This window comes from Neopsephotus bourkii, unplaced genomic scaffold (genome assembly GCF_033783945.1).
Source record: "Neopsephotus bourkii isolate Nb327-2 ecotype Australia unplaced genomic scaffold, CSIRO-AGI_Nbou_v1 NB_1589, whole genome shotgun sequence".
Taxonomy (NCBI): Eukaryota; Metazoa; Chordata; class Aves; order Psittaciformes; family Psittacidae; genus Neopsephotus; species Neopsephotus bourkii.
This window is the reverse complement of record NW_026902065.1, coordinates 5725324-5751282: the sequence shown is the minus strand read 5'-3', so window position 1 is coordinate 5751282 and position 25959 is coordinate 5725324. Positions and strand designations below refer to the sequence as shown.

At 44.4% G+C, this 25959-nt stretch overlaps 3 protein-coding genes across 6 annotated transcripts in view; 2 read left to right on the top strand and 1 right to left on the bottom strand.

Moving 5' to 3' along the window:
* Positions 1–10492, top strand: part of BRAF (B-Raf proto-oncogene, serine/threonine kinase) — an 83543-nt gene extending 73051 nt beyond the window's left edge. For all 3 annotated transcript variants that reach the window (XR_009728276.1, XM_061371971.1, XM_061371969.1), the window contains one exon: positions 2414–10492. Coding sequence is in view for 2 of the 3 variants with exons in the window: in XM_061371971.1 (XP_061227955.1) it covers positions 2414–2436 (23 nt within the window). In the remaining variant the exon portion in view is untranslated. The remainder of the gene's footprint in view (positions 1–2413) is intronic.
* A 673-nt stretch (positions 10493–11165) lies between these two features.
* Positions 11166–12712, bottom strand: NDUFB2 (NADH:ubiquinone oxidoreductase subunit B2). Its single transcript, XM_061371988.1, has 4 exons — positions 12294–12712; positions 12067–12211; positions 11872–11987; positions 11166–11237 (listed from the first exon to the last, which is right to left on the bottom strand). The coding sequence occupies exons 1-3, from the start codon at positions 12695–12697 to the stop codon at positions 11913–11915; spliced, it is 624 nt and encodes a 207-aa protein (XP_061227972.1). The 5' UTR covers positions 12698–12712; the 3' UTR covers positions 11166–11237; positions 11872–11912.
* Positions 12713–13756: 1044 nt separating this feature from the next.
* Positions 13757–22013, top strand: LOC133222347 (trichohyalin-like). Of its 2 annotated transcripts, XM_061371973.1 has the most exons (9): positions 13757–14130; positions 14310–14487; positions 15627–15855; positions 16413–16978; positions 17844–17985; positions 19213–19454; positions 20346–20509; positions 21187–21436; positions 21761–22013. In XM_061371973.1, exons 1-9 carry the CDS (start codon positions 14048–14050, stop codon positions 21983–21985), a joined length of 2079 nt encoding a protein of 692 aa, XP_061227957.1. In that variant the 5' UTR covers positions 13757–14047; the 3' UTR covers positions 21986–22013. The 2 variants fall into 2 exon arrangements, with proteins under 2 accessions (XP_061227957.1, XP_061227956.1); XM_061371972.1 differs by having other exon boundaries at positions 13757–14487; positions 21761–22012.
* The last annotated feature ends 3946 nt before the right edge of the window (positions 22014–25959 follow it).

Genomic DNA, 25959 nt, shown 5'->3' with positions numbered 1-25959 from the left:
GAACCAACTTACAAATATTTTACATATTCAGAATAGAAAAGGTGACACGAAGCATTTTAGCTGCTCCTCAGAAAGTCCTGTCAACACCCAAGATGGAGGATTCCTGTTTGTGGATGGATGTAGCCATCTTATCTACATTCTTCATCTAGGGAAAGCCATTACTGCCTGTGTATTTCATAGGTGTTAAATCAACGTAATCCCATCATTAGATATTTTGGTCTCCTCCTGATTGGACGTCAGAGTAGCACCTTAATTTTGAAAGCAGATCTTTAGCATTAACTTGTCAAAGAAAATGTCTTTGCTAAGGTTTTATTTAAATGGCAGAAAAGTCTGAAAATCACCTTTTTATAGTTAGCGTTTTATCTGAGATGCTTCTTGATTTCTGATCCCATTTTTCCATTGCCCTTTCCCAACTAATGGTTCATCTTTTATCTTCTGAAATCCCTGTATAACTATTAAAAGCTGAATTATTACCAGAAATGGGCAGAAGGACAAGATGAGTAATGAGGGAGCGATCTCTTGTTTATAAATTGGTCTTTAATCAGCAGTTTAGGAAGGCAGACTGAAAAATAAATTAAGTAGAGCATGTTTTGAAAGCGTAGCTAAGCCTGAATGCCATTCTTAAAAATTGGCCTCACAGGCAAATACTTGATGACTTTTTCGTCCTTACCTTAAAAGTACCAAAAATGAGTTGTTTCTAGAAGATCCTGTGAAGAGAGTTGGGAAATAGGTGAAATGTGTCAGAGAAGCAAGAAAAATGTAACAAATACTTTATTTTAGAGCAAAGGTTTCATCTGTTGGTAGAACTGGTAAAACGGGCAGTTAGACCCATCATAAAGTTTTTATTCTTTTGTTGTTAAACCTACCACTACAGTCTGTCAAGACTTGAGGTCTATCACAGTTGCCTGTGCCAGCCACCATTACATTAGACTGTGAGCATACTCCATTCTCATTTCCTACAACAGACAGAGCTCTCTCCTTGCTTTCTTAAAGCTCCCTTAGATCAGCTGGATCAGCTTTTCCTGCCAGGCCCTGTGTAGATGGCATTTCTTCCCCCTTCTTATGCAGTCTCCCGATCACTCTTGGCTCTCTTCTTTAGAGAACAAGACATTCACAGAATTAATGCTATTAGCCAAAAATCCTGTTTGCAGGGATGTGTATGGTTTGTCTCCAATAATCAGAATAAGAGTCTTAAGAAAAAACAAAGCAACAAAGCCAACAAAACACTCGCTCTGGAAAGGATGGAAAGACAGCATGGTAGGGTTAGGGTTAGGGTTAAGCAGTTGTTTGGATGTAAGGGCATTCAACATGCCTCTGTTGAAGAGAACAAAGGGTCTCTGATGTCTGCTTATCACTCCATTATTAGCAGAGCTCTGAGGAGTGCTGTCAAGAAAGGGACATAAACTAACCCAAACCTCATGTGAAACCCAGCATGGGGAAGTTAGATGTGTGTTTCTTCTTCTCATGCTCCTGAGTCCTTTTGGTTAAGCATACTGGAACACCCCTCCCTAAAAATCTGATGAAATGCAGTTTCTTTGTGGGTGGCAGGGGAGTTTTTTGGCTGAAGTTTAAGATGATGAGGATGATTATCTTAGGTTCAGCTTCTGTTCGGTGTGCTGGCAGACTTCTGAAGGCTTTGGGTAGCAGTTTTACTCTGTGCCATTGTTTCTTCTCTGAAACGGGACTACCAGTCTATCTTATGGCATGCTGACACTAAATAAACTGTAGCATTTCAGGAGATCATTGCATGTGAAAGCACTGCATACAATATTATCTAGTCAGTAGCTGTGAAGGAAGCAAGGGTTTGCTTTAATTTGTTGTGCTCCCTATTAGCAAGGCCTAGTTTCTGGTCTGGGATTGAGTAGACAATCTCACCATTCTTTTTCTCACAGTAGGTTGCTGTGTTGGTGTCTAAACCAGATCCCAGCATTCTTTAATACTGGTTTAATCAGGCACTTTACAGTACTTAGTCTTTAAAGGTTAACGGGTGTGTCAGGTAGCTCTTTGTTATTAAGTCAGTTTTACACCAGACTGGAAATGAGTTTGCAGCCTGGCGCATTTATTGCAGTTGATGCTTTTCAGGAGGATATATGTGCAATAAGGAGTTTAAACTGAAATTAACCTGACACATTTTCAAATGCAGAGTGAATTAGGCTTTGCTTGAACTTTCAAACCTGTATCTTGGGAAGGATGGGTACAGCTTGCTTTCCAGAAATCCTTTTTTCAGTAAAATACGCTGGGTCTGTATTCAATGTTCTCTCACTGTGTATTCTCTTGTGCTCGGATTTTAACAGTTTGCATTTTTTAACATCTTTTATATTCAACCTAATGTTCAACTAGTCTAGAGAAAATCTCTGACCACCTGGTCACTGATACCGCCTTTTTAAACCAAGCTCTTGTCCTCCCTCTACAGGAGAATTTGCAGCGTTCAAGTAGCCACAGCACCATGGCAGCACCCACTCTGTTATTTAAGTCTTGTGTTCCGACAGTTTCTTAACATCCAAACTCTATTCTGCTCCGCAAAACCTAAAGTAATTTAGAAAAGATATCCATAAGCTTAAAAGTGGAGCAGAATGGAACTGCCAGTCCAACACAATGGGAAAAAGTACCTTTTTGGGAACCAGAATCCTCTGCTGCCAGTGTTTCTCCTTCAACACAAACCACCACGTGCATTCGGAGACCCGCAGTGGCTGCCTGTGCCGTTGGCATCATTCCCAGGAGAGAGGAGAGGGCGCTCGTGGTTTGACTGTGGTGCTCGGGCATGAGGGGATGGAACTGCTGCTGCAACTTAGGAGACTTGCTTTGGATGGTCTGCCGGTCAGCTTTCTCCCTCTAACAACGTACCATCAGAGGCCGAAAATCTGATGAGTGCTAATTTACAAGAATCATCCTCTGTTCTGATCTTTTTTTTCCCGGTGTACTCACTGATTTATGGACAATGCAGTATCCCCTTTTCACTGTATTACACCATCAAACACCTAAATCTGTCTGTATTATGGGGGTTTATTCCGATAAAGTTAAAAGCGGGGGGTGATGGGAGCTGGAGAAGATGTGACTCTAAGGCAATGAGGTTAACCTGAAGGAAAAGGGGATGCTGCTGCACCTTTTTTCAGATTTACTTTATCACTTCTTCAAAAAACATACAACCACCACCAACCTTAACCTGTTTCCTTTTTCAGTGTTTTCTCGGTGTATGCATATACAACATCTTTGAGAAGGATCACGTAGATCCTTCTTTTTGATCCAGCAACAAACTGAAGTTTAAAAAGCAAAACAAAAAATGTAGCGAGATTGTCCTCTCTTACTCTTTTTCTTTTGTATCATATGATACAATGTATTTATCAAAGATGCTACCACAGCATCTGAAGTCTGTAGAATTCCCAATACAGACTGTGAATGGTGTATGTACCTACTTTAAAAGTTTTATTTTAAAAGAGGGTGCAGGTTAATGCCAGGTACCTTACCGAGATGTAATGTTTTCATAAACGGGGAAAAAAGTTCTCAGGTTGAATTGAATACAAATCCAAAACCCCCTAGAATTAGACATTCCGAAAAATTATGTTTTGGTACTTTCAAGAGCTTTTTTTAAAGGATTTTTATCCTGTTAACTAAACGTCCTCTGATAAGTGTGTGTGTAAATGTGGAGCATCTTGTCCTAATGGCAAGTTGTTAGATCAAAACAAAACGGTACTTGCTGGATCCACACTGACTACTTCTCCTCTCACAGCTTTCTGCCCTGTCATCTCTTCCCTTCCGTTTGTCTTTCCCTTATGTATGCTTTGCAAACTAGGATGAAGGTGGCGGTGTTTCCACTAGAGTGCTTTGTTTTCCTGTCCTCCAGTCCTGGTTTTCGGATGGTTGATAGCTTTTTCACAAATTACCCAGTCAGGGAAGAAGAAAAAACCCAACTCATCAAGTTCTGCACATTGTTTACCTCTCATAGAGTATGTTGTGATGTGATCTGTTTGCAGAGTTCTCTGGTATGTGGTATTACATGTAAATTATCTGTACAGAGGCAAGTCAGACCACATGAGAAAGAAATCCAAGCTCAGACAGAAGTTTTCAGAGTTTGATTCGCATCTGCCCTGTACCACTCTGAGTGAGGCAGGAGAACCGACCCCCACCTCCAGCAGGGAGGTACTTGCTGGGAAGGAGAGGGGTGTTAATCATGACAAATAAATGAAGGAGTTAAATGTGTGTGAATGTGTTGTCCGTGCTAAACATGGGTTTATTGGGTGAGGACAGTGTCCTTCCCTCCCTAGGAGAGCTGGACTGTTTCTGTCTATAGAAGGTTGCTCCCAGGTGAAGGGAGAAACGCACATCGGTAGTGGGACATAGTGTTAAACCCCTGGAGTTCTGCAGTGTTGCTGGTAGTTTGTTATGTTTGTCAGTAAATATTTACTGGGGTTACAGGGACGGGACTAATCTGAAGTGGGAATTATAACTGAAATACTGTGTATTCATATTAATTCCACAAACATTAGCAAGACAGCAATAGTGAATGACTTGATAGTCACTACAAGAATGAAGTGATTCATGTTGGTACATGAATAGATTTGATTTTGTGTACAGATGCATTTAAAAAAAATACAAAAAAAACAAGCAAAAAAAAAAAAAGCACAATTTTTTCTTGTCTGCTGTGGGTCTTCAGATGCTGTAAGGTTTTTCCTTATCGAGATTGGCAGGAATTTAAACAGTAGCAATAGCCACTTCCCAGTGTGGAGAAGCTGATGAGCAAACTGGCGTACATACGGTGAAACCATAGTGCTCCCTGGTGATCATCTGAGGCCAGTACCTAAGAGGTGGAAGGGGCCAGGGCCACTGTGGTCAGCAGGCAGGTGGGAGCATTCACAGCCAGACTCCCAGAGGATGAAGTAGTCGCTGCTCGTTCTCCTTCTGTGGCCCCATGTGTAGGTGTCGGACATACTGGAAATGAATGTTCTCTCGAAAGCAGCTTATTGGAGCAAGGTGGTTCAACAGTCATTTGTTTCACGGAGCTTCTTAAAAGCCCTGGTTTCCTTCCACAAGGTCATGCGGGGGGAAGACTGTCTGCTAAAATATAACTGTTAGGAATTGCATTCACCTTTGCTTAAAGTTAACTTATTTTTGGTGAAGATTCATTACCCATTAGTCTACAATATGCTTCTTGAGCCCATAGGAAAAGCACAAGGAAAATTGCTATCCTTGTCCATGCAAAGCACTTTATAAGTAACACATTATCTCTTGTTTTGTTTTAGGATTTGGGGGTTTGTTTGGTTTCAGTTTTGTTCTGTTGTTTGTTGGGGTTTTTTTATGGGGTTTGTTTGTAGTTTTGTTTTTCTGGGGTTTTGGGAGGGGAGTTGGGAGTTTGTTTTTTTTCTTTTTCCCTGAGGAATGTGCAAGTTGTTTGGCTGCTGTTTAGAGAAGTCTTTTCAAGATGCATTTCTACTGGTTTTTGCATTTGTTTGTTGCCCTCCAGATAGCTGTAGTAGTGTGTGTTTGTCTGTAAAAGGTCCCATGTAATACTCATGCAAAACTTTGGAAGAAATTTGGTTTGTAAATAATTGGGATTTTAATCTTTTTTTAATCTTTTCCTTTGGGAATTTTTCTGGATGTCTTGCATGCCATCAGAACCAGTCTTAAAGGTGCCCTGTAGATGTTTAGTGAATGGGGAGGTAAGAGTAAACGAGAACTGAGTGCCCTGTATAGCAGTGGGATGAAGGAGATAAACTGAAATGACCAATGTGTTCATGTCCATTACACCAAATGTCTCAAGTTTCTCTGCGCTGTCCTAACCACAAGCACATGCCATATTATGGATATGTTAGTTCCCTGGCAGTGTTCAAGGCCAGGCTGGGTAGGGCTTGGAGCAACGTGGTCTAGTGAAAGGTGTTCCTGCCTATGGCAGGTGGTTGGAACTGGATGAGCTTTAAGGTCCCTTCCAGCCCAAACCAGTCTGTCATTCTGTGATGATTCTATGATTTTTGAGTGTGTGTGTTGGGACAGACATCCAGACAGTCATGCTGCTTTTAGCTCTACAGTGTCTAGTACCTAATCATTTGGAAAACTACTAGTATCCAGTCCCAGCTATTCATGTCTTTATTAACCACACATATACCTTCCCCTCTGCCTTTCCTTTTCCATACAATTAGAAGAGGCCTGTTATCTGTTACATATTCCGTGTCAGTACAAGATCATTTTCGGTGGCATATTTGCCAGAACTGAAACATAATAATGGAGCTTAAGCCAAATGGTATGAGCATAGGAGCCTGGTTATTTTGAAAGTCATTTCTGCTTGAATTAAGCCCTACATAGCCCCAGATATGATTAGCCCAGTCATTTCTTTCTGCTAAACTCATGCAGGCCATTAAATGAAGCCACTTCTGGTTTTCACACCCAAAATCATCTTTCTTTGCACCTGAATGCTCTAGCAGCTGCTGCTGATGCAGAATGTTGAGGCCAAATACTGCCATCTTCTGGTGGCCTGTCAATATTACTTGGATTAGTACTTGCTCAGTAGAGGTAGAATTTGGCCTTCATGCCATAAAATGAGTGAAATGCTGACTGTTAATTACCATGTCTTTCCACAAAAGCCCAAATCAGGGGAAGAAAATACACTGAAGATCACACATAAATAGGCTTGCTTCTGTGTTTGCCTGTTGATGTCAATGCATCCAGCATTTAACAGACTATGTAGGGAAGCAAGATTGCCAGACACCTCACAAACAAGTGTAAGCTCACGTTTTGATAGGTGGAGAGGCTGAATTTAGGGAAGAAGCATGTAAACATTTCACACTTTGCAGCCTATAGATTTCATTGCCTTCTTGACTGTGAGTGTAGCATGTGTAGCACAAACTGTTCGTAGTACTGTAGATGATGTGTCTTCTGTCTGTTGAAAAAAGTCTCACCAGTAGCACAATGTGACAGGCAAAGCTTCTAGGTACAATCAAGTTCAGTCAAAAAGCAGTTGCATGAGAGGACTGTTAGGGCATCACTTTGAAGGTGCTGGGTGTTCCAGTTTTCTGTTATGCATCTTAAATAGAAGTTTGTGGAATCAATGTTCCATTGACTGCATCCCTGTTAATATGCGTTTGCACTTCACATTTGTTTTGGCATGCATTTTAAATGTCTGTCTATCTTCAGTGCTTCATTACTTCTTGCTTAGTAAATGGAATCATCAGAAGAACAGAGAAAAGTTGTTAAAACTTTTTCCCTGCTTTTAAGTTTCAAGGATGCTAACACAGAAGCTACTGAGTCAGCACCGTGACAGCAGTAACTAACTACGAAACTGTGGAAGGACAAAACATGAAGAACTGCAGATGAAAACTAGCCTCTCTCTTCTTTAGAACAGAGAGCTACCAAGACTGTCTCTCTGTTACTTGGTTTGTGTAGGGATCCCCCCAAGTCTTTGCAGTTTGCCAAATGATCATGTGCCTTCACAACCTTAAGAAGTCCAACAGAATGTAAACCAGGTGCTTTGTAACTAGAGCAGTGGCTTTGGTTTACTTCTGCTGCAGTAGTTTTGTACATAGCTGTTACTTATAGGTAGGTAGTTTAGAGCTGGTAAACTTCTGTAAAGTAGCAAGGAGGGCAGACAGCATTCTCCAAAACACCTATTACTATTTCAGAGCTAGAACTGAAGGATTCCTAATTCAGTTACAGGAAACCTGCTGCTTGAAATCTGCTCTATCCAAAGTTAAATGAGGTTCATTTAATTCAGAATAAGCCCTCCTCCCACTCCAAAGACACAAAGATCTTGTTAAAGGAAGGTAATGGAAAGCCCTGAAAAGGCCCAAAGTTACAAAATGACATTGTTATAGCTTCTTGGAATGTGATTGCAGATGAAAAATGAGAGCTGAATGAGGAGAAATTGATGGCTAGTACTTGTGTAATCCAGGTATGCATATATCAGACTGTACACTCGATTACCTGGCCCAGAAAGTGCAATTAATTGCTTTCTGGAATATCAGCAGGTTTCCTTAGCTATTTTTTGGCCTCTTACAGTGATGCATACTGTTACTGCACATTAACTGTTGGGAGATGGTAGGTGTCTTGTCAACTGAGGGGACCCACCAGTGTGTTTGAATTTGATTTGTTCAAGTTTCAAACCTCTTACGTAGACTTACGGCAGTACTTAACATACCAGTGTCATATTTACCTACCTGTCCATAAAGGACGAAATATAATGGGCTTTGGTATTAGTGCTTTTTCAGATTTTTTTCTTCTCTGGGGCAAGACTTTAGGCATAATTGTAAATTAGTGTTATGTCTAAATGCACAGTTCATACAAAATCTCAGAACAGTTTTAATTCGGCTTTGTTCCTTTTAGGCAGCAAAGTGTAAAAACATTTTACACGTTTCAGGATCTATCTGGAATCCTTCTGCCTACTCCAAACTCTGCACTAAAAGTACATGTTAGGACATGGATGAACTATTACACCAAGAGAAGGGAGCTGATGGGAGAGTTCAGAATCTTCTAAACTACCTAGGCATTTGCTTCACAGTATCACAGCAGCAGTGTCCTCAGCTCATCCAGCCTCCTTAAGAGCCAGCAGTGGCCTGTGCGGTCATTTGGTCTAGTTTGTCCCGTTTGCAGCAGCTGTACTGTAGAATAAGCCTTGTGTGACATGTACTTTTGAGCGAGTAAACCACAAAAAATAAGTTTGCTTTTTTGTTTGGGTTTGGAAAATGGCTGGGTTTTGTTTTGCTAGATGTTGTTATTCTGTGTTGCATTGGTGTATTCACCAGGGTTGTAGAAAAGATCTGGCTCTCTGGTTGGGAGTTCAGTGGAACATTAGGAGAAGAAATGCAGCCCAACAGCTGGGCATGGCCGTTGGGTTCTAGGGGGCAAAATGGAACAAACTTGGGTTATTTTGGGATGGTGGGAGGGGTTCCGAGGGCATAATTTAAGTTAACTCTGTCTAAAATAAAATGTAAGTGCAATAAATGTGCTTTTTTTTATTCAAAGCTGTGAACCTTTAGGAAAAAAAAGACACAAAAAAAATCAAAAAAAAAAAAAAAGCACATCATTCCTTCATGAGCCTTGTGTCCTACCTGCCTTCCCTTCCTCCCCCTCTCCACACTTCTCAACTGACAGAAACCCAGCAGTGCCCAACCTGCACGTGTTGGCAACCCCCATTAACGTTGCTTTTCTTTTGACCTCATTTGTTGGGATTGGGGAAAGCCCTGCCCCCCTACTCCCTGCCCCCCTGGATGTCCCGTTGGGATCTGGCTCTGACCTGTGCTGCTGGAGCAAGGTCTGCTGCTGCTGGGGAGGCAGGAGCCAGTGCTATGACAGCAGTGCAGTGCTCCTCCTGCCCCTTCATCCTCCCCTTGTGTCAGGGGTAGTTGTGGTCTCCCAGGGCTGCACATGTGTTTTCCTTCAGCACTCGTAAACATAGGTGGTCATTGGGTGCCCAATGGATTCCTTTTCCCCTCTACCCAGACACACGTGCAGGCTGGCCACTGCTGGCTTCTGTGACTCTGCCTTGTTTTGAAGGAGCAGGTATAGGTGTTTGTAATCCATTGTGCATTACTTGCACTGTCTCTCTCTCTCTTACTTGAGCGCAGGCTGCTTTTCCTAGATTAGGGAAGGTGCACTGGCCTCCTGGGGGTTTCATGAGAGGCACAATGTGTTTCATTAGAGTGATGGAAGGTGTAGCACTCCATAGTTGGACCCCATGGGGGAGTAAGAGAGGACTGGCTTGTTTAAAGTTTATAGATACACAGATCTATAACCTTTAAACTTTATTATTTTTATATATAGTCAAGACAATGGCATTACCTCATAATACAGAGGCTTGTTTATGAGAGGCAAAGTATCTAGTAAGGAGAGGAAAGGGAAATTTATATACAGAGTTGATTTCTTTTTGTCTGTTTGTTTGTTCCTTAGTGCAATGAAATGTCCCACTGATTTGAACTCTGTGCTAACACATTCCTTTCAGCTGTATTTTTTGGTTTTTGACCACCAGAGGTTTGCAAGGGGCTTGTAACTGCAAAGTAGAAGGTCCAGTATGGTTACTTAAAGACAACCAACCAACCCAATTGTGTTAGTAGATTTCCATAGCTGCTTTTTAAAACCTACAATGGAGTAATTGTTTTGAAACTTGTATTTATTTTTTACTTCATTACAAAATGTTTATTTTTGGTTTCCTATTATGTAGGTCATGGCAACCCCCCCTTTTCTCCTTCTCGAGTTTCCCCTGTAATTGCCAATACAACTTCTTTTTTCTTGTTTGTTCCTTCCCCCTTTACTTTTGTTGTCCCTTCATTTGTACTTTGGAGTTTTTCTCATGTAAATTTGTACAATGGGAAATATTGTCCAGTTTGGTTAGAGAGCATGGAGACTTAAAACATATTAAAATTTGATAGCTGAATTCAGATTGAAGAAAACTATTTCTGTGTAAAGTTATTTAAAGAACTCTGTATTATATAAAAGGCAAAAAGTTCTATGTACTTGATGTGAATATGAGAATACTGCTATAATAAAGATTGACTGCATGGAAAAGTCTGAAGGAGCTTGTTTATCGTACAGTTCCAACTCCTCCTTCCCCAGAGGTACGACTGCGGTGGTTAAGGGGAGTGAAAACATTGCTTCGATGCTGCTTTAGAATGTAACTGTGGGAGGAAAAAGACAAAAAAGAGGGGAGAAATAAACTAACTAACCCCACCACCACCTTCCACAGGGCTAAGCACAGTAAGCCAGCATAAGGGATTTTTACCTTTGCTGTGGGTTTTGCTTCACCAGGGATTATTCTGGGCTCTGGTAACATCCAAGGGCCCCACTCCCCTTCACCCTGGAGAAAGCTTGGCCTGGGTTCTCTTCAGAATAACTTCCCCTGCTTCTAAGGCAACTGTTAGGAGATGACAAGATGCCAGTAGAATGTGTTTTAAGTTAGCTTCTCTGCATGCTAACATGGACAAGTTTATTTCCAACCCCCCCTTTCAGAAGTTACTTGACAGAGCTTTAATGGTAAGATTATTACCTACAGTGCATTTATGAAGTTTTAAATCACTCCCTGGACATGACTCTATCACCTTATTTGAGGCACCAAGAACTGAGCATTTGAGGCACCAAGTAGTGAGCAAACACTAGAGAAGTTCATGTAGACTTCAAAGCTGGAGTTCTTTCTCCAGCAATTCTACAGCACTCAAAAACAAAGTACAAAGTTAACCTAGTGTTTGTTTAGTTACTTTTATTGAAATAAGGACCTGAGGAGCCAAAGCTTTGGTTCCAGGGGCCTCTTTAGTTCCAGGGACCTGCAAGTAATAGAGAAGAGAATCCTGAGAACCTTTTCCCAGCACTGAGAGCAGGTGAAGGACCCCCCCTGATAGAACCCACACTGCTTTCTGCATTAGTTGAAGCTGCTGGGTTTAGAGCCATGCTATAACACAGCAGCTTCAGAGAGAGAGAGCAATTGAAGGGACAAGTGCACAGGTCTCTCTCTAGAAACAGAAGATAGGTCATGCTGGGTTTACAGGACATCATGAAGAAAATAATCTTTAATGGGCAGCAGTTAACCTACAACTCAGTTGCTACACTGCGGGCTTACACTGCCACAACTAGACTATCGGCACTGGAGCATTCAGGTACCCAAGACAAGTGTGTGTGAAGGCAGTAAACACTGCCAACAGCTACCTGCAATCTGTACAACAGAGACTTGGCACATTTACCTTCGGAAGTGCACAAGTAAGTGCTGCGAGTACTTGTAGCAGTGCCAAGAGAAGGCGCCCAGCAAGCACCGCCTGGCGCGATGCCCTGGCACCGAGAACTGTGAAGGAAAGGTGATGCACAATCCGGGCTGCGGCTGGCCTGGTGACCGCGCTCATCGCTCCTTACAGCGAATGCCAGCCCAGCCACAGCGCCCGGGGGCCTGTGCGAGAGGAGCCGTACCAGTGTGCTGCGGGGAGCGAGAGCACCCCGACTGGAGGCGCCTAATCCACGTCGTCCGGAGGGATCCCCAGCTCCTCGTTCGTCCAGGCCGAAGAATCGGGATAGGGGAAGTGGCCCTAGGAGAGAGGCGGGCTCAGAGCCCGGCCACAGCCACGGGCCGCCGCCACCCGGCCCCCGCCGCCGCGCCGGCCTCACCAGCACCATCTCCGAGCTGTGCCAGAAGTGCCACAGGATCCAGAACCACATGAAGCCGCTCAGGAGCTCGCTGCGGATCACTTGCGCCCGCGTCAGCTCCGGGAACTGCCGGTACCGCGGCTGGATGTGCACCCCGCCGCCAGCGCTGCAACAACCGCACCGCTGCCGTCTCATTCCCGGCCCCTCCGGCACCCGGCCCGCCCCCTGCCCCGGCCCGCCCCACTCACTGCCGCCGCCCGACCGCGCCGCTCCCGGCCCGCAGCAGCCGCCCCGCCGAGCGGCCCAGCGACGCCAGCGCCATGGTAGCTCCACCGCCCCCCAATGTCACCCTGCACTGGCCAACAACAGCCGCCGCGATTGGCCCTCCGCGCCTACGGGCGCATACCAACTCCGGGCGCGGAGGGATGAACGAGCATGGGTAGGAGGGAGACGAAGCCCCCCGCACCAGGCTGCGGCTTAGCACGGAGACACGGGGGCACCGAGATACCTTCGCGGAGATTCCTCCGCCACGCTGTGCCGCTCCCACCCCACCTCTGTGCCTGCGAGGGCTGCCCTGCCTCTCCGCCTCCCCCAGCGCTTGGAAGCGGCAGGACGGCACCAACACACCGGCGGGGGGAGACAGGGAGTCCATCGGGAGTCAAAAAAGTTGTTGTCGCTCACGGAGAGCGCAGAGGAGGCAGCGCGGCGAGTGCGCGTTTCGGAGCGGGAGAAGACGATGCCGGGTTTTTGTCTTTAAGGAAAGGGCTAAAGATATAACCTGCTCCTCTTCTCCCCCCTAGGAGGACTGGGTGGCCCAGCTCACAGCGTCCAGTTGCGTAGCAACGGGGCTTTAGCGCGGCATCGATGGAAGCCGTGCGCTGACGGAGCGCCTGGTGCGGAGCATTGCCTGCTGGCCGGCGCCCTCGCCAAGGGGGTGGCGTTCCCCGGAGAGGACAGGAGGGGAGAGGCGAGGCGGGGGTCACCGGTGGCGGGAGGGCGGCAGCCGCAGGGGGCAAGACGAGGATAGCGGGGAAGCAGGGGTGAGCTGTGGGGTGCCTGAGCACAGCAGCACCCAGTGAAGAACTGCACACCTGTCCCACGTTAGCAAAGACCTGCACGTGTGAAGGGCGCTCCTGTTCGTCCTCTTTGCTTTATATCCTCCTCCCTTTATTTTTCCCTTGTTTTCCCAGACTCAGTCTCCACTTCTTTCATTCTTCCTTGATTTCAGATCCTCTCGTTGACCTCGCAGCTCTTACTTGCTTGGGGAGCTTGGACAGCTAAGGAGCAGGGTACAAGAAGCAGCAATCCACACATGACACTGGCTGCCCATAACCTGTTTGAGATCCAGGGGTGGATGGAGTGGGAGGAAGCCAGCAAGTTTGATATACCTGCATCACTGCTGAGCACAGAGAGGCAGCACCAGCAACCTGCTGCCTGTCTCCAAGCTATGCCTGGTCCTGAGAAACTGGTGTATTTTCTAGGTTCAAAGCTCTTTATTAAAATCACTTAACTGAAAGGAGTAAGAATTAGTAAGACAATAAAACTATTCTGATTCAGGAATCACATGTCTAGTGCCTCCTTCATGGCAGAGTAAAATGATGACAGGATCTAAGATGGGCCAAAAGGATATCTACTATAGCTTTGTGTATACCTGAAATGACACTTCATCCTTTGAGCAATATACCTCATCGTGGTTGAAGAAAGGGTGATACAGCTGCTACATACCTAACAGCCGAATAGAAAGCTGGTGAACCACAAGGGTTCTTCCATAATATAGTTCTTGTCTCCTTTCCAAGCTTGCCTGCTTAAGACCCTAACAATCTGTGATGAGCCTACAGATAAATAGTGTAGTATCCCGAGGTTTGATGGAAGAATTAAAGAGGGAAGTAATACACTGGGAAGGAAATTTCAGTTTTATAAATAATATTCCTGTTTAAGGATTTAAGTGTTAAAATATGCTCATCTTCTGCTTCCATCTCCTCCCACCCTCCAGGTAAGCTCCATGTCCGTCTCACATGTCCGGTGCTGTCACACAGCTCATAAAGATCCCTGTGGCCCTCTGCTGCCAACATGTCCAGCAACACAGTGAGTTCAGAATCTGTAGATGGGACACTGGAAAGGCAGAGAAGAAAAAGCCAGGAAACAAGGGCAGTTACTGTAGGGTGGGAAGGGTCCTCCATGGGCACTTCACTTGTTTTCATTATAGCAAGTTGCAGGAATTCTGTTGCCAAAGTCTACATTAGTTGTATTTCTGTTTTCCACAGCTTTCCCGTCTGTGCATGGAACCCAGATTCCCTTTGTAGGTCCTCGATATCCTCAGCAAAAAGGAATTTCATTGATTCATCCCCAGAGGCTTCCAGTTTTCTGAGGGGGGCTCGTGTGTTGGCCAGGAGAGAAGCTGACGGCTATTATTACCTAGGGCACATTGCCCAGGAGGTGAAGGTAGCTATTTATTGGGAACTCTGCTGCTCTGTGTGTCTTCCCTGTTTTTCCCATGCCTCACCAGTCCCATGCCCTTGCTGTGGAGTGGCTCCCCTTTCATACAGTGCACTTAATAACCAGTAGAGTCTCCCCACATCCTACTTTCATGTTTCCTGGTGGTGACTGGCTCTTTACTGTGAGGAGTCCTGCAAGCAAAAGCAGCCTAGAAATCAGTCCATTTAGTAGTTATAATGACCTGGTTTCCAGAGACAATCAAACAAACCAGGTCCCCTATCTCTGTTACTTGCTTCCACCCAGGCTAGCAGCAAAGTCAGTGAGCTAAACAGCATATCAATAACCCAAAATGTCCTCCTCCAGGGACCATGCCCTCTCCTCCTTACTGAGCAAGAATCTTTCCTCATTCTCTTCCAGCTATGTTCCTGGGATTGGTGAGATGAGTTTGGGTTCCAGGCAGAACATCCCCCTTGCAGGCTTTCTTTAAAAATCCAGTTTGTTCTGGAGTTCGCAGGGTAGTTAAATAAAGAGTGATGCTACTATAGGTCAGGATGGCTGCAAGCTCCAGCATGGGGTGGAAGAGATAGGGACAACTAAAGGCACAAGTGACATTAGCTGGAGTCTAATGCATTAGAACTGCTGATGGGATTATATGTGTAAGTGCACTCACAGAACTGCAGAGGAGGCTGAAACTTCACTAACAGACCTTCCCCTCACCCATTGCTGAAGGCTTAAAGTAAAGCACTTAGATTTATGATAGTTATGATATTTTACTGGTTTGTTATCCTTTTGATTACTGCAGAACAAACTGCACCCTACACAGCAGTTTCTTTTGGCTATTCTTTCTGATGGGAGGTTTTCCTGGTAAAGTCCTGCCTTAGCATGCTAATTGTGTTCTTACTAAAATCCAAGTCCAAAATGAAAGGAAGAGAAAGGCTGCCAGCCTCTTGAGCCCCAGCCTCGTAATTGCTTTTAAAGTCCAACATGGACACGGTACAGTGAAAAACCTGGTAGGAAAGGAAATTTATATTCCCAGATTACATTCCTCTTCCTGGGATTTCTGCCACTTCCCTCTTAGCACTTATGTTTGGCCGTTAATTGGCCCCAGATGTGTGTCTCACAAACAGCATGTTTTACTCTTGTAGGGCTCCAGGGAGCGCTTTTTAATTGAGTTTGACAGGAGTGGCACTCTGAAAGGCAAGGCACAGCTTCGAACACAGGAAACCCCTCTCTACGACATTCTCCACTATGAAGATGACAGGCGACAGCCTCTTGCTCCAGGAGACAGGGTCTTGGCACCGTGGGAGGCTAGAGCTGAACGTTTTGGCCCAGGCACTGTGCTAAAGGTTCTGGAGAACAAGGAAGCACGTTTAGGTATGGGGGAATTGGCTTTCTTAACAGTGCTACACCCGCCACAGTTGCTGGTTACTATACAGAAAAGAGAAGTCTTAATCATTGAGATTTCACCACCTGCTGCTTGGGTTCTCTTCAGCATCTCTGTTATTTTTGTTGCTGTTGTTGGCAGTAAGCAGCCTGTTCTTCTTTGGTGCCAGAATTAATGCAGCTCCCAGAATTAATCTTTGCTTTGTTCTGTGAGTGGAAACTTCCTAAAAACCTGGGAGAGAGGCACATCACATCCTCCTAACACAAGGAGGAAAATGTTCCTGGCCCCCATGAATATTCACCTGGTGATCTGTCAGTTTCCAGCTTTTGCAGAGCAAAATCCTGGCTCGCTGTGATGAGCAGGAGTTTTGCTATCTGCTCTCTCTTCATAGGAAGTTCAAAACAAGGACAAAGAAAAAAACATCACGGAAGTTGTCACAAGCTTGTGTGAAACACAAGCTGCTGCTTTTATCCCCTGCCTTCTAAGAGATAAAGCACACAGGTTGACATACGTTCTATGCCTTTATTTTCTTTCTCAATATGCACAGCACACAACAGAAGGGGAGTGCTTGTGAATTTCTGGAATGGGCAGACTAAGGAGGTGTCTTCTGACCAAGCTGCGCGGATTCCTCTGCCCTTAAGTGAACGCATCATTCTGGAACTGCAGATGCCTTTAGCAGCCAGGCAGATGGTGGTAGAGTCAAGCTTGGATTATCCATACATCGTGGCACCGGGTTATAGAGCCTCAGGCCATTACAGGCAGGATCCCTCAGACCTGTGCTACTGGCCAAGGGGTTTGTATTCAACTCAGCCATGTGTTAAGTGTAGTTGCAGGTGTACCTTGCTTCCCCATTGCAGCCTTGAAGCCTGGGAATCTATGCAGCCTACAGGGTGCAAAGGGCAGCAAGAGGATGCCTTCATCCCAGGAACAAGCTTCACTAAAGAAGAGCTCAGCAATAAAATAGAAGAGCAAATGTCTGAATTGAGTATTTCATGCTCAGAAAGTGTTTTCAGAGAAGAGGAAATGGAAGATAAGGGATTGAAGACAGAAAATCTTCCAAATGAAGTTCAGCCTTGTTTGGAAGAGGACAATGAGGTTATAGAACCCGAGAAGGTAAAAAACATTTCATCCTGACTCTTCTGTTAACACGTGGTTTGCTATTTGTATAATGTCTGCTTTGTTACCTCAAGTTTTCTGCTCTTGGTACCAAAAAATTGCTAGAGGTTTTAGGCCTGGTCCTTATGTATGTGTTCTGCACCGTCTTCCTGATCCTTCAGCTGCAGAAAGAGCTAGCTGTTATTATCACTGCCTGGAACAGACTCCTAAAACATCTTCCATGGATGCAGAATATGAAGGGGTGTCACATAGTGTAGTTTCTTTACATCCTGCCTCTTCATGAGAGAAGCAAAGGCAAGAAAAAGTCTGACAGAAGACTTTACACTGGATAAGGATTACTGTAAGGACTGCTCCATACCAAGGCAGTCCCTGCATAATTCTGTTCAGATATTTCTCCACTCTGTTAGAGGCATCACCTCTCCCAGTGAAAGAGCACAAGAGACTTCTGTGATCCTTGGTAGCTGATTTGATGCTTGTGGACAGGGCACTTGGTAAAGATCAGTGTGGAGGAGGCACCAGATAGTGCTAAGCTTTTGCCCACGGTTATGTAAGGGTTAGAATCCTCATTTCTGGCACCATAAATGTGACTGGCTTCATCCTCTGGCCTGATCTCTTTTCTACCAGGTTGGACCTTTCCAGGGGAAGTACTGCCATTTTTCGGTCACTTGAACATGCAGAGAGGGACACAAAGGGATCACAACTTACTCTACTATGGAGTTGTTTCTTTAGTAAAGAACTTGCCCAGAATTTCTTTTTACTTCCTTAAACTCTAGTTGCAATGTAAGATCTCTAAGTTCATGAAACTAACTTGTTCTTTTGCACATTAGGTCTGGATTATGATTGTATTTCTTGTTATTTCTAGAGTCCTCAGATGGAGGTGGCTCATGCTATGGTTGATACTGCCGTCAACACGGACAGCTGGTTAATGGAGACAGCCCACAAGGAAGAAGCAGACAGCAGACTGCAGGATGCTGGAACTGAGGCTCCTTTTAAACACAAACACGGTATTGAAACTGTAGCTCTTTTATCCAAACATAAGACTTGCCACACAGTGTCAGTCCTGCAGGCCATCGTGTCTAAGATCTGTTGCCACGTTCTTGGGTTTCAAAAGAGAATGCCATAATGCCATGCTGTGAATACAGCCACCATAACGTAGTATCATTCTATGGAGGTATTAATGGTGGTACGGCTTGAGAACTTGTTCATCTTCCCTAGGTGAAAGGTTTATCAGGTGGAAGTTGGGGTTTTTGGCTTCTACACTTATTGAAGTAGCAGCTTTTGAGTTTTCTTAACCTTTATCATAATGCTCACTATAAATACAATTTATTACAAAATTTCCTTACTTTAAAAATCAATCTGTAAGGTTAACTATGACTGCCTATAGCAGAAAGACCTCACCAGGACTGTTCTGCAGAACACTCCTCCTCTGTCCTGAAAATGACAACTTTGTAATGCCTTCAGTAAACTTTTGTTCTCTTTCATGCAAAAGGGGCTGGATCCTGATTTTAAACATATTGTTACTGTTCTTATTTAAGCCAGTTTTGTGACAACTGAAGGCATCTAAGTGAGGATTCTGAAAGCCTAAAGCTTTCTCTGTTGCCACATTGTTTTGTGTCACTGCTGGTAGAGGAAGAAAGAAAAGTCAAGCAGGAGTGCACATTTTCTCCCAGCTGATGTCCCACTATCATTCCATGCAACAGCTGTCACGCTGGTACATAATGTCTTTAGCAGAAAGGTGCAACCAAATGTTGTTCTTGTTCTCAGTTATCCAAAAGCTGTGTTAGCACAGTGCTGTGCCCAAGCTAATTTCTCCTGTCTCTCAGCAGGATGGATAGGTCAGGCTTTGCCCTGGCAAGGAATGTGTAGTTTTTTCATGTCTCAGAGCCCTGGCAGGAGCAGCTCATGTGTGTCTGTGAAATACCATGGAAACAATCCTGAAGCCTGAGGAGCTGGAAATGCAGTCAGTGATCTTGTGTTACCAGGCAAAACTCATGCTTGATTACAACGACAAGCTTGGTTTTTGAAAGCTAGGACCTGTTTTGTGGACACTAAAAAAAATATCCCACCTCCTCAGAGGAAAATGTTGGTGCTAAGTTACTCCTTAACTCCATCCCAGCCAAAATTGGGACATAAGTTATCCAAGTCTTGATGGAATATATTTTATATGAGAATACTTTCTTTTTATAAGCTGCCTATAACCTCATATGTCCCTGCCCTAATTTATTTGAAAGGTCCTTTTGAGTCCAGAGTGGCAGAAGCTCCAATCCAGCATTCCCAAGGAAACCCTTCCATGGGAACCAGTGCTTTGGTTCCTTTCAGGTGCCAAAGCTTCTTTGACCGAGTGAATCACTCGCTACAGAAAGACAGCCTGACCATCAGATCAGCTCTGCGTACACAGAGGCCACACAGCACCTCCAGTGTGCGGCTTAGGAGATCCACAACTCTCAGTCTTCTAAAAGACAAAAGCATTACAGTAAGTATTTGGTCCAAACTAGATTCAGCTATTAGGGCCAAGTGATTTGTTTATGTCATGGGAGAATATTGTAGAATCACATAGCCCAGGGAGTGCGTGCATTTGAGAGAGGAAAATGTTTTGTGGAAACTCTGTTCCAGACCCAAACAGCTCTAGCTTTGTAATGGAAGCATGTCTGTTTTCATGATGTTCCCTTGCTCCTTCCCTCATAGAGGGCACTGTAGGAGTACAAAAGAAATAAATGGCTGTGAAAAGAAGCCTTGTAGGTGCTCCTTCATCTCTTTACACAGCACAGTGCATTTTAAAATGCAAGTTAGGAACGCTGCCCAGCGTTAAAATGCAGCTACTACTGGAATAAACACAGACTCCTTGACCCTGGGTAGAAATCTCAGGCAGGAAGTGAAGAGTTAGTACACCCGCTGAGAACTCCTGGAAGATTTTGTGCTTGGCCAGAGGGAGGCAGATGTTTCTAACAAATCTAATTAGGAATCTGATTTGTGGTCAGAACCTGTAGTTTCCATCCAATCCAGGAGCTGACACAAAGATTGGGCAGTTTGAGCATTGGCTCAACACTGGAACAACCAGAACAGCACAACCTACTGACCTTAAAAGAACTCTTAAAACTGCATTTTCAGACACCCCTTTGCTGGTTAAGCTTATTCTTTTGTACAGGCTTTAGCATCATACTCAGCGTTTTCATGGGTGGGAAGTGACACAACAGTATTCATGAGCCAATATTCATGGAACAGTTTTTGTGGAAGCCAGTGTGGCTTCCAGAGCTCAGGAGTGACATTAGAAGACTAAGCTGCTCTGATTCTGTAGGTTTACAGTTTGCATTAGGTAACTATACTAATGAAATTAAGGGGTTTGGTTTGATTTTTTTCCTCTTAGAAATCAGTCCTTAATGGTGTGTCTCAGGAGAGACGGAAGGAGATGGACTTCAACAGAGCCAAGATTGAGCACAAAAGATGGCAAGAGGAACAGAGGCAGCTGAAGAGGGAACAGCAGCAAAACGCAGATGGCATCCGACGCCAGCTGCGCAGGGACAGTCAGAGGTGATACCTATGAGCTAAATGGTTTTATAGTAAATATGAAAGGTTGGTGATGTCTACTCCCTGGTGCTGTCATTCAGTCTCTGAACATCACACACTGTGCCTCGTACATCTCTGCAGAGGGGTCATGGTACTTTACTAACAGGAATAAAATTGCTGCTGGAGATATAGCTGAATGGGTACACATGGCCTTCGCACTTACTTTCAAGGGCAGATTCTCTTCAACCTCATACTCACTCAAAGTCCTTTTGCCTCCCAAATCCCCGTTCTCTGCCCCGGTCCACTTAAGCTCAGCAGATCTTCACCCCCATGTCCCACCTCCTTCCATCTCTTCTGTTTGCCACTGTAGCTCTATCACCAAGGCACATAGCCACCCAGTTGCCTGGATTAGTCCTACAGCCCTGTCTGCACAATCCATTTTCATGGCTCCTGGTCTTCAGGGCCAGGAACACCCAGCCACACCAGGTTAGGAAAGTCAGGTGAGCAGGTGACAGCACCAGCCCATTTGGGGGTTTTGCCATCCCTGCTCAGGACACCGGTTTAACCCTCATAACTTGACGAAGAGTCCTGCAATGTTAACAGAGCACAGATTGCCAGAATATCTGCCTTGTGCCTCATGCACTGTCTTGTTCTTTTATTGCTCTTTCTTGTTGAGAAATTTGATTTTGTTCTGGAAACAGACAGCGGTTGCATCAGAGAATATTGCAAGAGCTGGAGAAACGGCTGGAGCAAGAAGACAGAGCTTTGAAGCACATGGCACTGCTCCAGGCTGCTAGGGCAGAAAGGAGCAGGAAGGAATCCTTCTTGCCAGAGGAGGAGAAGAGGAAGGCAAGTCAGAGGTTACAGTTCTTAAAGACACAGCATGTGCAGAGAGAGGAGCTGCAGGCAAAACGCAATGAAAGGAGCTTTGAACAAGAGAAGAAAAGGCTGGTAAGGGCAAGTGCAAAATGTTTTTCCTGTACTACCATGTTTCCAGCAGTGGCACCATCCAGAGTATTTCTCTTTCACCTGTTTCATATGCAATATATCCAGTATAATTTAGAGGTAAAGAAATGAAGGGTAACAGGTTTTTCTGACACACGTATGAAGATGAAAGATGGGAAGTAAATTTCTGCCACAGAAAGAGTCCTTCTACATGCAAGGAATGAATTTCCATAAATTATACCCATTTCTGGCTTCTGCTGGTGATAAATGTGGATGAAATTCAGCATGAAAGCTGGCTGTGCAATTGTAAATGTCTTTATTTTTATGTAGGATTTTCTCAGGAGCAGAACGCAGTCACGGCAGGAAATGTTGGAACAAGAATCACGGGAGCAGGACAGGCAACAAAAAAAGCAGCAGGCTGCCAAAGGGAGAGTGTTCCAGAGCAGAGACCGTTCACGCCAGAAGGTGGAGAAAGAAGGCCAGCAACTCAATGACCTCCAGCAGTACCTCAGAGAACAGAATCTTTTGATGCTCCGGGCATCACTACTAGCATAAGGAAGCTGGCAGAGTGGGTAAGCAGGCCCTTGAGGCATTCACAGACCTGATCTGTATCTTGTAGCTAGCTGTGTGTCAGTGTACTGGAGCCTGGGTTCGCAAATGCAGTTGTGACAAGTAGAATTGTGGTTTCTGGGGAGGTCTTTCGTCTCCTTTTTGTTGCACTTTGGTAGAATCATAGACTAGTTTGGGTTAGAAGGGACCTTCACACCTTTCTGTCTGGAGTTACTGTTCTAGCTCACCTCTGTCAAGCTGTTCTTTTGTCTCAAGTGGCCCTGCTGACAGACCCAACTCTGCAACCAAAAGCTACCTTGGTATTTAATGAGACACATCCATACTGCCGAGTTTCTGCCCCAAAGGCATCTTGAGGTGCCCAGCCCTTTCCACAGGGCTTCAAGGAGCTGGTGCCTGTAATGTGAAGTTGTAGTCAGAGCTGGTGAAAAGTGTCATGAGGCAATTCAGAGTGGAGCAGCAGGGAACCTGGGAATTATAAAAGTGATTCAAAGGGCACAGGACCTAGAGCCCTCTGGCAGCATCAGATTGTAACTGCTTTCAAGATGCAAATGACAGAGAAAGGAGGAATTAATTAAGTGAAGGCATGGTCAATAGATACAGTAGGAGGTGAAGAGCAAGAAAGAAGATCAGGAGAAACACCGTGGTGGTGGAAGCACAGGCACATGAACACATGAAGTGGTGGAAGCACAGGCACAGGTTAAGTCCTGCTAACACAAGCCTGTGGGGAAATTAAATAAAGGCCTGAAGAGTTCCCCATTCCGCTACTGCATTCTGTGAACTTTCTGCCCTGCTCTGTTTCCTCCAGACCAATGCCAGAAGAGCACATTTATTTCTTTAAGGCCAAGGACCACGTAAAATAGGAAGTGTGGTTAAGTGATGCTGTCATATGACTTGCCTTGCTATGTTAAAGTTGTATGAAAAATGGGGAAGGAGAGCTGGACACCAGCTGGATGCAAAACCAAAACCAACCCTGTAGCAATGGAAATGGACCTGCTAAAATACAGTGTAAATTATCCACTGCAGTTTCCATTATTAACAACTGACTCTTACAAGTGCCCCATTGCACGTGAATTGTAGGCACTTATAGAGAAGTCCCCATACCTATGATAAACTTCACAGAATCACAGAATGGTTTGGGTTGGGAGGGACCTTAAAGCTCATCCTGTTCCAACCCCCTGCCATGGGCAGGGATACCTTCCACTAGACCAGGCGGCTTAAGGCCCCATCCAACCTGGCTTTAGGGTTGTGCTACTTCCTGCCAAAACTGCTGTAGGGGACAGGGCAAGGATTCAGGGACAGGTGAGGTGCTACAGAAAACCTGGTAAGACAACTTGGAACTCTCCAGCTTGGGTTCCAGGTAAGTGTAGATCTTCTACTGTCAGGGTTACGTACTGCTTGGAATACGAAGCCACTCCACTAGAGGAAGAATGACTTACAGAAGCCCAAAATGCAAAAAGGAAAGTGTTTTTTCAGTGACAAGCCACCCTTTCCAGGCATTATGATGTGAAAAATGTCTGTTCTCTGCCATATCTGTCTCGAGAATCACTAAGCCCTGCGCTGGGCTTGGCGGTCTGTTTTGCCTACAATCTTGTGTTCAGGCTGGCAGTCTCCACCAGCAGGTAATCTTATACCAGGATACTCAGGTATCTTTGCAGATAGGGCACCTGGTCAGAATAAACAGACTTTTTGTTCACCATGAATAAATGAGAATGTTACAGACAATGAATTGGTAAACTGACAGTTAACAAATCATGCAAGAATCCATGGTAGCCAGTAGGGCTATAGGAGGAGTCCCCCATTCTAGCTAGAGGGTAAAACACAATTACCACTTGGAGTGCACAATGCTACTTGCTCATGACTCCCCTCCCTGATTTTCTAAGCACCCTTACTGACTTCCTTAGTGAAGCATGTGCTGTCAGCAGGAGAGGAGAGTTTTTAACATGCTGTACTCTCGCAAGTGGAGGTGCCTTCTTTCACAGAGGGGAGGAGGAGGTTACCCTTGTCACATCCTTAAGCGCTGTCCTTCCTCATATCATCAGAGGTACAAAATACAGCGGCTGCATCACAGAATGCTGTTGTCAGCCTTGGGTAGCCAGAAAGGTAACCGATTTATTCACATGGATATTTAGGAAAGGAGAATGGACATGGCACAATTTGTTTGCTGGAACACTCAGAGCTCTATTGAAGAATGTTAATTTATACAAAATTATGCTGAAATATAGCTAATATTTCCAATATCTTGTTTTAAGTAATACCTGGAACAGAACTAGATACAAAATGTAGATGTTGTTGCCTGACATTCTCCGTACACTTAGAAACACGTTCCGCATTTTCTGGCACATCACTCAGCAAAAACCGTGTTATGAAAATTCACCCCTTTTCCAGGACCACAGCATCAGCCATAACAGCAATTTCTGAAAGAAAAAATTAAACTTGCAGAAGGGAGCCCCTCTGTAATTCTGCCAAACCTTTTGTATGGCCAGCAGCTTCTCAGGCTGCATTCCTTAAGAGATAGCTGAGCGGCTATGCCTTCAACTTTCCCCAAAAAGGCAGTTAACGTTAAGTCTTGGCCAGATGTTTACAAACTATTCTAAGACCTTAATAGCTGAAAAGGATATTTTTAAACTTTAGGATCTATAATATGCATGATCTATCCTGAGATTTTTATCAAAAAAGAAAGGGGGGGAAAAGGAAAAATGAACCAAAATATAAGGTGAAGGCTTAGGCATTTAGTTAAGGTCTGAGAAAAACATCATTTGCCGCATACATGGAAACTATATGTGAGGCAGAGTTTTGCATTTCACATTGAATTCTGTCATTTGATTTGAGCTCTGTTCAGTCTCTGGAAATGCTGGCTGAAATTTCCTCAGGAAGCAGATGGGTGGCTGTGCCCCCCACCTGCACAGCTCATGGACTCAGCCCCTCAAGCTAAGTGAGTGTGGCAGAGGGAAAGCGGGTCCTGGCAGCATATGGAGGTTTTCTCTAATGTAAAGTTTGGGGGTCTCTCACTTTTCTTCTTTCAGGGGAGATTTAGATTAGATATTGGGAAAAAGTTCTTCACTATGAGGGTGGTGAGGCACTGGCACAGGGCGCCTGAAGAAGCTGTGGCTGCCCCATCCCTGGCAGTGTTCAAGGCCAGGTTGGATGGGGCTTGGAGCAACCTGGTCTAGTGGAAGGTGTCCCTGCCTGTGGCAGGAGGTTGGAACTGGATGAGGTTTAAGGTTCCTTCCAACCCAAACCATTCTGTGATTCTTCGTTTCTCCTTTACACAAAATCATGTGGTAGTTAACAGTGTACCTTGTTATGAGTTTAAGTCTATTAGATTTAAAGAAACAAACCTAAAACTGACTTAGTCTCAAACTCTATTGTTGCTTTTATCCTTAAGCGTTAGAAGTAGAACATGTAATGATTAAAGGAAAATACATTAAACATATTAAGCAGAATTTAAACTTACTTTTCAGACTTCATGTATTAATCATTATTTTATAACCACCATAAAAGAACAGATTTCTGCTTAAGGTCCTTTTCTTGATTGCCTAACCATCTGAATACAAACCACTGCAGAAAACCTGTGCTGCTACAATTTCACATGCAATATATCTGGGAGTGTATTTAGTATTATGGTATCTCAAATCATTTGTAGCTTGTATTTCTCACTATTAAAATGCAGCCATAAAATAATCTTAACGCAATTAAAATGACTGTAAAAGCCACATTTTTGCTGGCTGTAATTAATTTAAACATTCACAATGCATTTTCCACCCATGCTTGGACTCGTTTTGCAAACTACTGGAAACAAAAGGCAAGAATTTGCATAGTAGTTAAAGCTTTGAGTTGATTGGGGTGAGACTAGGGGAGCATTGGAAGAGTGATAGGAAGGAAGCACACAGAGAAATAAGAAAGGCTTTTCTTCAAGCTTAAAGAAAAACCCAAATACAAAAGACTAAGAGCAGTACAAA